The 11,110-nt window shown below is 40.3% G+C and overlaps 1 protein-coding gene across 4 annotated transcripts in view; it reads left to right on the top strand.

Annotated features, from left to right (window-relative positions):
* Window positions 1–11,110, top strand: part of JAK2 (Janus kinase 2) — a 149,272-nt gene that overhangs the window by 99,568 nt on the left and 38,594 nt on the right. For all 4 annotated transcript variants that reach the window (XM_019517622.1, XM_019517620.1, XM_019517621.1 and 1 more), the window contains 6 exons: window positions 3,911–4,038; window positions 5,314–5,452; window positions 6,227–6,378; window positions 7,382–7,532; window positions 8,160–8,296; window positions 9,708–9,897. In XM_019517622.1, the coding sequence (XP_019373167.1) occupies window positions 3,911–4,038; window positions 5,314–5,452; window positions 6,227–6,378; window positions 7,382–7,532; window positions 8,160–8,296; window positions 9,708–9,897 (897 nt within the window). The remainder of the gene's footprint in view (window positions 1–3,910; window positions 4,039–5,313; window positions 5,453–6,226; window positions 6,379–7,381; window positions 7,533–8,159; window positions 8,297–9,707; window positions 9,898–11,110) is intronic.

Genomic DNA, 11,110 nt, shown 5'->3' with positions numbered 1-11,110 from the left:
TCCAAATTACTTTTAAGGCCAGAGTTCAACCCCCAGCCCACCAGCACCGCACCTGCTCGGGGCACTCCACTCTGCTGCCTTTCCCACAGGAGCTGCATGCTGTAGAGTGGGCAGGGGGCACGTGGCCAGCGCAGGGCTCCCAAGGGAAAGGCAGCAGAGCGGAGTGCCGTGAGCAGGGGCGGCGCTAAGGGGGTACTTGGAGGGCTATAGCCACCCCAAAATTCACCCTAGCTCCACTGTAACTACCCTTCCCACCACTGCTGCCCACCCTGCTTGCTTCTGCTCCAAGCCCAGCCCCAGCCCAGCTCTAGCCCGCAGCAGGCAGCCCACCTCTGTCCCACACACAAATCTGGGGGGGCACATGGTTCCATGTCTCCCCCAGTGGTGCTCACATTAGCAAGAAGCCACCCCCCTCCTTACCCTGCTGTGCCCTGTTTGACAAGCCACCTATGGCTCCAGCCCCAGGGTCCCATTCACTCCCCTGGCTGGGCAGCACCTACCCCAGCCCCTGCCCCACTCCCTCGTTTCCTTACTGTGGGGGCCTTGATCTGGCCCCCCAATGCCCCTTCCCTCCCCTTCCCCCCCACAGACCTACTGGCAGGACACTGCTCTCTAATCTACCTGGCTGCATTCCTGTCTAATCAGTTATCAGATCGGTATCAGTTGATATGGCTGTTTAATAATCAACTATCAGTATCAACCAAGAAAATATTTATTGGTGCACAACTAATAATCATTGTACCATCTTAAAACTGATGAACCAAGCAGGAATTGAAGTAATAAAGTGATACCAGGAAACACTATGGGAAAACTTGCATGAATTATGGGAATGTACACTGTAGCTTTTGCAGATGATTCATTGGCATATGTGTAGTTTATGACCAGAGCCTTTTGAGAGTCAATTTTCCAAATAATCTGAATCTAGACTGAAATTCTGTGAATTTTTGCACGTGCCTGATTATTAATTGTAAGTATAAATGCTTGATTGCTCAAGGAAATTGGTGTTTGCCCTGCACAAAAATACTTACTTTAATATTCTTTTGCTTGACCAAGTGCTAAATATTGTGGGAAATTTTGGAAGGTGCAGCTTAGGCAACCAATTCTGAAAATGCAGGAGCCCATCATTTAAAAATAAATAAATAAAATAGTATAAACTGTGGTAAAATGTAGAATGCCTTTAGTTCAGCCTTTAGCATTATAATTATTTCTAAGCAACTTCAAACTTTTAGATAGGATTTTATTTATAGATAGCACTGGGCCTTTATTTGAGCTAACCATCTAATTTTTTATTCAAGTTTGTCTTAATGTATTTTATTTTAGGAAATCCCTTTTTCTTAGAATCATGTTTTTTTTTTCATTTCTTTTACCATAGGCATAAGTACCAATTTTTTGTTAAATAAACTTTTTTTCCATATCTAGTTTTCTTAGAGATTTCCAAATTATTTTAGTGTACCGTTTCTTTCTAGATTCCCCGTTTGTAACAGATAACACATTCTAGAGTAACTGTGTAAATATAAAAGTGTTAGCATTTCTCTTTTGTTTTTATCATTGGCTTAATGCAGGGACAAACTTGCTATTTGACATGCCCTGAATTCAGTTAAAGGGCATTTGCAAATGTTTTGCCAACAAACTGTTCTAGGATCCTAAATTTTATTTATCTTTCATTATAAGATGTACATGTCCTTGTATTTCCAGTATCTTCTACTGGACCAACTACGTAGGTAGGAGAGATGTTGGACAAGTTATTGAGTGCTAAATGCCCATCCCCAGGTCGTTTTGTGTTCAAAAGCTTGTCCAACATCTCTCACAGCTATATGAATGGTAATAGATTTGTTACCTAACAAATCTTGCTGCTTCTATATTCCTTGGATCATCTCTGCTACAACAACACTTCTACTTATGTCCTCTAATAAAGAAAGAACCTGGAAGTGGCCTTACAAGCTTGCTCTGCCACTGACCAGAATTTTTATCAAGAGAAACAAATAGGTTAAGTGCAGACATTTGGGTGGCAGGGGTTAGTAAGAGGTTAGACTGGGTTAAAAATGGCCACCCAATCTAACTTAGTTTGCCCAGGTGCAGATTCCCCTTCCTGTTTAGCACAATGGAAAGGGCAGTACCGTGACTCCCCAGTTGAGAACACCTGGCTTTTGAGGTTTTGCTAATTTTTTTTTCTTCCCCTTCCCCTCCCAGTTCTATTCTGACACTGTTAGTTCCAGTTTTTACATTCCTCTGTATTTGCTATTTCTCCTTGATTTCCATGTTTCTGCAAGGCAGCATGATCTTTCACAGCTTACTGGTTGAATATTCTACTGTATTATATCATTGGAGAATTGCATCTTAAGTTAGCTTGTTTATAAGTTCAGTAACTATTTTTTCCTTAAGATCATAATTATAATCCATCGTCTATTACATGCAAATGATTCATGTATATAACTTCCACAGGCAATAGACAGATATCCTGCTTGAAGTGCAATAGACAAATATCTTGCTTGAAGTGCTCCAAACGGCAAGCATACAGATAATGAAGTGCTTCAGAAATGATCTTCAAATCATGAGGAACATCTTTGAAGCATTTCTTGAAACGGGAGAGTTGGGTGGGCCTTGTTTAGTCCTCTGGTATGCAACAGTGCTTTGCTTGGTACTGTCCCTCTCCCCACACAGGGGAGGGGAGGAGCAGAGCATTGTGTGGGATGCTGGAGGACTGAGCAGCTGCTTATCATACCTTCTGCCTGGAGAGCAGCACTGCTGCATGCTACTGTGGCTGTTTTGAATTGCACTGGCAAGGAGAAAGGGTGAGTCCTGGGGATGGCTGTTCACCTTTACATCACTGAAATGCTCTCACTTTGAAGTGTTCCAAATTAGAGTGGAATTTGGAATGCTCCACATGCATGTCTGTCCATGGCCTAATCTACTGAAAAGGAGCCAAGCTCTTACGTTAGCAACTAACTTATTGATATAATTCTGATAGCTCTGGTGTGATTTGAATAAAACTGTTAAAAACAGTAAAAATGCCAAATGTTCTCTGGAAAGCTAAGCAGTGAGCCAGGATTTGTGATGGTTGTTTTTCTTGCTAAGTGCCTATAAAATAAGCAACACACTGTAATTCCAATGGTTTTTAGTGTGCTTGAAGGCCAGATGAAGAAGATTACTGTATTATCCATTTACAATGGAAAGCATGAATTCAGGGTTCACTTGCAAGAAATTAATTATTTCTAATGGAAACATGGAGATAGATAGCATCCATGTAGCTATGTTGCTTATCTACATTTAAAAACAGTCTTTTTGTTTCCTGTGTTGTTGACTGGATGGTTGTTAAGGCATGTCACCATATTAATACTCGGGCCTTCCTGGACCTCTAGAAGCCAAGGTGTTATCAGCTTCTATTTTCAAAGGGGAACCGCTGTTTCAGCAAGGGTGTGATGAGTCACTAGGAGAATCAACAGCATTTTATTTCAGAAGAATGAAAGTTTTGTTTACAAACAGAATAATAATAGAGATTGCAGCCACATTAGAAAGTAATTATTTGAAACAATAATCTCGGTTTGATTAATGTGATACTGATAGTACTGAAAAAAATGTTATTTATTACATTGTCACTTTTGGGTGAAGGGAAAACATATTCAAAATAAATTGGACCTTCACCTTAGTAGTTGCTTATTTAATCAAAAAGAATAGACTATTAGAAATCTTAACTAGAAATATTTTCATGTTGGCATAAGGAAACCAACTAAGTAGTTATGCAATGAACTGAAAACGCAGAATATAGAAGTCCCGTGGCATTTTAATATGATATGACATTGAATTAAATCTCAAAACTGTACTTAGCTACAATGAAAGAACTGGAAAGATAATTACCAAATAAATATTCTGGCTTGGAATTTTGATTTTGCTTTTCTTTTTAAAATCTCAGATATCCTGGTACAGGAGTATGTAAAATTTGGATCTTTGGACACATATTTGAAAAAGAACAAAAATTCTATTAACATCTTGTGGAAACTGGAAGTAGCTAAACAGTTGGCATTGGCCATGCATTTTCTAGTAAGTACTTTGTGTTTGTTTTCTCCTGATGATCAAACTTACGTGCTTCCAAGCATATTAAGGGAGATTTATGATTCCCATTGAAGTCGGGAAGGATTTTGAAAACAGAAGGTTAGTTTCATTCTAAGTTAGTCATTTGTGAATTTCTAGACTAATTTCTGCTTTAAGATAGTGCATTTCAGTCACAGAAATCAGTGATACAGCTAAGAGTTGCCAACCCTTGTACATTGAAAAAGCAGATTTCATTTTGTCATTCTCTTGTTCAGCAGTTTATGGGGTTTGGTCCCCTGTTAATCTTTTCTCATACTGCTTTATTTCTCTCTTGGTTTCTCCCTACGTACTTCTGAAACCTCTTGTGACGCAATATCCTTCCCCTCCCTGATACTGTTGGCTTTGTTCCTTCTGTCATGCTGCCTCATGAGCTGATGGTATTTCCTCTTCCCTTGTATTTACCACATAGTCCCTTTTTTCCACCTAAGAATCCTCAACCTTAAGCCCATGTTTTCAGGTGTCCTTCCTGTATTCTGCCTTTTCTACTTGCTATGCTTGCTATAAATTATCCTCTGATAGCATTAGTAGCTAACCCTAGTTAAAAACCTACTGCTTTGCCCAAATTGCTTACATACTGCAGAAGACGTACTGCTTCACTGCATTAGAAACTAGTTCTGACCCAGTAAGTGCTTGTGGAGGCCTGTTTAACTTCACCAGGGCCCTTTATGAGCACAAAGGTCCACCCACATACAGGGCCGTCCCTAAGGGGGGTGTGAATCAGAGCAACCATACCAGGCCCTGAGCTTTGGGGGGCCGCGTGAACAGTCCTGTACAGGCCCTGCCACAGCCACCATGCACTGCTGCTACCAAGCACTGCTGGCTCTAGCCGCTCCTCCCCACTCTCTACCAGCTCTGGCCACTTCGGCTGCTCGCCCCCCTCCCCCCACTGATATGCCCTGGGCCCCCACACCCCTAGGGACGGCTCTGCCCACATATGACACATTTTGGAATCAGGGCCTTATTTGGTATCCATGTAACCATACCATGCATATAAAAGATTACTAGATTCAGAACTTAGGTAGGTAATTGGCATGATTTGAATTTTCTGGCCACTCCAGCAATAAATAATGTTGTGGTCTCCATTTGTTTCTGTAAGGTGAAATTTATTAGCTAAACCTTTTCCTTGATGTTTTTATGGTTTTACAGTATAAGCTAGTGTAAAATGTCTCTTTAAGTGGTACTTGTGCATGTTTATATACATAAAAATGTGTTTGTCTTTATCAGGAAGATAAAGGTCTGGTTCATGGGAACGTATGTGCAAAAAATATCTTGCTTATCAGAGAGGAAGATAGGAAATCTGGAAATCTCCCATTTATTAAACTTAGTGACCCTGGCATCAGGATTACAGTTTTGCCGAAAGACAGTAAGTCTTTGAGTAAACTTTCTCGGCTTTTGTTTGTAGCATTGAAAAAATATTAGTATTGTTGTTCCTTTCTCCTCTCTGCTTTATTAAATTAAGCTCCTCATTCTTTTCTTCAAGAGTCCCTAACCACCCTGATAGACAATGGTTACAACTGTATCCTCTATATATGACTACCAAAAGCAAAATAATAAAAAATGTGTTGTGTTTTTTTGTGTGTGCAAATGGGTTTTTAAAATAATCCGTGAGAGAAACAAACAAGTTAAGATGGTGCATTGGAAACACTGATACTTTAACAGAGATTATTGTATGTTTTAAGCAAAACACTTTCACCAGGTGAGGGGCTTTGTCCATGGTGTTATATGGCACATGTCCTGCTGTTGTTCAGAATAACAAAACTATTCGAGAGCACACATGCTTTGGAGCCATTGTAAAAGGGGTGCATGTCAAAAGAGTGGCAGCAGATACATTCTGATTGGACAAGCAGGGAATGAGATAAACATAAGAAAACCACTCCCAACTTTTAACACTGCTTCGTCCAGTGTTAATGTTGGAGCTGTTTTGCTACATTTATACTGTTCCTGGCTTGTCCATGGGTAATAATTAGAATGTAACAGGTGCTGCCATTTTGAACTTCCCATTTGAGGCTACCTGAAGTATTTTATTGCAAAAATAGAAATTTTGCTAAGTCCAGTGTAATTATTTAAAATGTTGCAGCTGAAAGTAGACACCACATCATTATTCCTGACACACTGTTGTGTATCCATGATTACACAGTTCTTCTCGAAAGAATACCTTGGGTTCCACCAGAATGCATTGAAAATTCCAAACAGCTAAGCTTGGCAACAGACAAGTGGAGTTTTGGTACCACTTTGTGGGAAATCTGCAGTGGGGGAGACAAGCCTCTTGGTGCACTAGATTCTGCAAGAGTAAGTACTGACACAGAGGACTAATTTATTGTTACTGTATTTGTGACCATCGTATTTCCTTGGCCAGATCAATCCTACTGACTTCTGCCAGCATAAGTACATGTTGGACAAGAAGTGATGTGATCCGTGACCACTGTAGTTGTGACACAGTAGCCCCTAGTGTAGGTACAGTTACACTGGCAAACCTACACTCTTACTGGCACTGAATCTTTTGCTTTTGGGAATGGTGGTATTTCAGCACTGCCAAACAAGGGCAGCTTTGCTGGTATAGCTGAGACCAGTGTGGGTGCCCTTTGCCAAGGAGTATGTCAGGACCTCTACATCAGCAAAACATTCCTAAGTCTCAGTTTGGTCTTTGCTTATTATATTTTCTGATCACCCTTAAATGAATGTTTTAATGCTGTCATGTTAGGTGTTTCAGGTACTCCAAGGTCCAAATTGTGCATTGCAGGAGGACTTGTACCTGTATCACAAAAATAGAACATGGCATTAAAATTGTCCCATGATCTTTTCTTCCAAAAAAAATGTGTGTGTGTATATGCAGAGACATTTAATCCACCTCACCTGCCTTTTTGGAGCCTGACATGAGAGTCTCTTAAATACAAACCCAGCCTTTTTAGATGCTTTTGACAATTTTACATGTTCCCTTCACAAAGAGCCTGATCGCATCTTGGTTGCTATGGAGTCTTCCTCTAGTTCAATTAGCCAGCTCATAATGTAACAGGTTCCCAGAAGAGCCTTGGGATAGAGGAAGGGTTCTAAGAAACAAGCCTCCTCCAACTCACCCACACTCCCCCTTAACCAGGAGGAGGTGTTTGTAACTAGAGGAAGTAGACAAAGCTTTTTTAATGGCTCCATCCCAAACGGACTTCATAAAATTACCTGTGCAGTGGAAAGACATCATTCTTTTAACCCAGAAATGGCTGCTCTGCCACATACATTACATTTGTTATAAAGAGGAAGGTGTTAAATGCTAAGGCATCTTTTATTTCTTTTATCGTAGAAACTCCAGTTTTATGAAGATAGGCACCAGCTTCCTGCTCCAAACTGGACAGAACTCGCAAATCTTATAAACAACTGTATGGATTATGAGCCAGACTTCAGGCCCTCATTCAGGGCCATAATACGTGATCTTAACAGTTTGTTTACTCCAGGTAAACTTGTGAAGGAAAGGAAATGGACTACATGGTACTAGACAGATCAGCAACAACAGTCTTTTTTGTTATGTGGTCCTATAATGTCTACTCACTGTTATACTAAGTCCTGACTGGGCCTGAGAGCATTCCCATGCTGTAACTAATGAAAGCAGTGATGTTTTACTGTAGTCCTGCTCTCTTAGCGATGTACATTATACCAGTTGTCTTTGTACTTTCTCCCAATAATGGGATAAATAATATAAAACTTTCTACTTTCCCCCCAGATTCAGTCCCAGATTTGGTTATACCTTTCTGGATTTTGAATTTTTCCCTCTGTGGCAAAAGCTATGTTTTAAAAGAGCAAGGATTATTCTGCAAAAATACTTAAAGGGAAGTACTTAAGTCCAGGCTTGTCCTTAGTCATTTGTCAAGAGAAGTCAGTTTTACGGATCAGCACTATCCAGAGTGTCACAGATTTCCTGACTTAATATCCCATTGTTTATGCACCAAAGTAGCACATGGAAACTAAGCATTAAGGAAACTTCTGACATTTTACAGTATTCAGGGTAGGCCTGGAGATGGGGAGAATAACAGCATTGTAATAGTGGTTGCCCTTTCATTGTTTTCTTGGGGCTTTTTGCCTAGATTATGAGCTATTGACAGAAAGTGACATGTTGCCAAACATGCGAATTGGTGCTCTTGGATTCTCTGAGGCTTTTCAAGACCGTGACCCAACACAATTTGAAGAAAGACACCTTAAGTTCTTACAACAACTTGGCAAGGTAGGAAGTTTTGAACTGCTTTAATTGACTGGAAGGAAATCACTATTAATTTTTCCCCTGCTGACCTGTCATACATTTTCTTTGAATCTTTGCTATTGAAACAGGGTGTGTAAATGCAGTTCAAGTCAGACACAAGCATAATGACCACATTCCTTCCTTAATTGTTGGTCAAACACTGGATATGGTGTCACTGAACAGAGCAGAGTAGAATTCTGGAATGGAGCCCTGATCTACACCTGCCATAGTGGTACTGAGGACTTAAATTTCATAAATGTGTTGTAAATACTGAGAGAGATCTTTTTTGTATTTGTTTTTATTTTTTATAGTTAGGATTAATTTTAAATTGTTAATTAGCTCTCTTAAATATGTTTTTGTATGTAAACAGATTTTGAATAAGGCAGCCATGTGCATGTGTTTTTTATATGCAACCATGTCTTTATCAATGGCAGGCCCTGGAAGTTTGTGGAACCTATGTTGGGCTACACATTTAGCAAATCCCTGCAGACTGCCTGCCTGAGAGCACTGCTAGCTAGATGATGTGGTATAACTGCCAAAAGTCCAACTAAATGCACTTGCTTTTTAAGGACCATTCCTCATTGTTTTTGTCACAGATTGACTTGCTGACCACATGGAATCAGAGACTTGTGAATCCAAGCATAGCGTAAATGACACACTGCAGCCAGATTGCAAACTTACTTCACCAACATTACCAAAATTTGCAGGTGGCTTGCAGAGAAATGCTGGGGAAAGAGTCTTTTTCTAGGAAGAGAAAGGTAGAGTAAATGAGTGAGGCAGGGATAGTTCTGTGAAGAATTAGTGTGGGAGAAGAGGAAAGGAGTAGACAGTGCTAGGCAACAAGGAGACAAGCAAATAAAATATAAACTGTCAGCAGGAGGAGAACAGATTAGAGAGATGAGAGACAAAGACAACCAAAAAACAAGGAGGACTCTGAGCAGGAGAAATTTAAAAAGAAAAAAACAAGAGGCTTGGTCTATAGATACAAAGTAAAAAAATACGGTAACAGGGTAGGAAGAGGAGAAAATTACCAAGAGGCCACAAAGAAAGTCACCTTTTTAATCTTTCCCTACCCTGTCCTGCTCCTTTTCTTATGGGAAAGAATCATTTGGCAAGGTAGCTTATCTCTCTCTGTATCTGTCTCTTTCTCTCACCCTTGCACTTTGGCTGCTTTTTTCCTTCCTGTCTGACCATCTGTTCTCCAGACCCTCACCTGACTGTGTCCTTGATGTTCACCAAAACAGTCCCTTGCAATATCACTCACTCTTTCCCACACTGTTAGATGTTGTAGTTGTAAATCTTACCCTGCTTCACCCTGATGTAGGTACCTACAGAGGATGGGAAAGCTGATGTACTGTGGGATTTTTTTAGTTAAAATATTTATTTTATTGTCCAGGGTAATTTTGGCAGTGTTGAGATGTGCCGGTATGACCCACTCCAAGACAACACTGGAGAAGTGGTGGCTGTGAAAAAGCTACAGCACAGCACAGAAGAGCACCTGCGAGACTTTGAAAGGGAAATTGAAATCCTTAAATCCCTGCAGCATGAGAACATTGTTAAATACAAAGGAGTGTGCTATAGTGCTGGTATGTAGTTGGTTTAACATGTCTTCCTTACTAACAGTGCTTATTAAGCAAAACTAAGGTGGGCAGTCGATCAGAAGTCATCACTTTTCCAATTATCAAAGGGTTTGAATTGGTGTTCATCATACAGTGTTCCTGTTCTAAATGGACTTGACTGCACGCAGTCAGTCTGTTGCTCTGACTTTAATTTTCTGATTGCTTTTTTAAATGTTAACAAGACACAGTATGAGGAGTATGGGCAATAGTTTGTGTAGGAAACCAGAAGTAATTCAATACAAATGCAGAAAATATACAGGTTTGGTAATTCTTTTTGGTGTTCTACAACATCCCACCAGAATGGAAGTCACCACTTCTTGGCTCTCTTCCAGGAAAGGAGAGTGTCTTGGAAATGGTTCTAAAAGCTTTAAAGTCCTGGAATGAAATCCTGGCTTTGTTAAAATCAATTGAAATGTTGTCATTGACTGCAGTAGGATTTGAGATGAAAAGCAGTTCCTGTTTTTAAACCCTTTACTTTCCAAAAAAATGAAGCTTTTAAAGCTGCTAAAATAGCTGACCAGCTTATAGGCAGCTGCCATCTTCTATTTCCACTCTGAAAGAAGACAAGATTTAAAAAACAAAAATCAACAACACCCCCACCCCGCACCAAATTCTGTTTTATGTTGGGCACCCCAGCCAAGGTGTTAATCAAATACCACTCTAAACCAGTAACAGTCTCCTACTTCAGATGTTAAATGCCAGCAAATGCCTTGTTACAGGAGTGTAGGTTGTAGCCGTGTTGGTCTAAGGGCATAGGCAGACAAGGTTCTTTGCGTGAATCTGGTATCTTTTATTAGACCAACTTAAATAGTTGGAAAACAATTATTAAGCAAGCTTTTGGGTTCAAAAACCCTTCGTTTGGCTAAGGAAGTTTCAGCAGTTGGTGTGAGCTCTTCCTGGATGGGATGAAAAGTAAAGAAGCCAGAGGCTGGTCTAGCATGCATACAAGACAGACAGTCAGTGAAAATGTAGATTAAGGAGTCAAAGGGTGAGAAACAGGCTTGGGGGGGGGGAGAAGGGGGATGAATAGTGGAGATATACCAAGGGAGTCAGATGTCAGGCAGGTTATAATGTGTCATAAATCTAGTGTCTATAGTCCATGATTTTTAGTGTCTAGGAGGCTGATGAAGTGGAGTTCATAGGCTCGTCTCTGGGAAGTGTTTTGTAAATTTTCTTTGAG

This window comes from Gavialis gangeticus, unplaced genomic scaffold (assembly GCF_001723915.1).
Source record: "Gavialis gangeticus isolate Ggan-Ray unplaced genomic scaffold, GavGan_comp1, whole genome shotgun sequence".
Taxonomy (NCBI): domain Eukaryota; kingdom Metazoa; phylum Chordata; order Crocodylia; family Gavialidae; genus Gavialis; species Gavialis gangeticus.
This window is presented reverse-complemented; position numbering and strand designations above follow the sequence as displayed.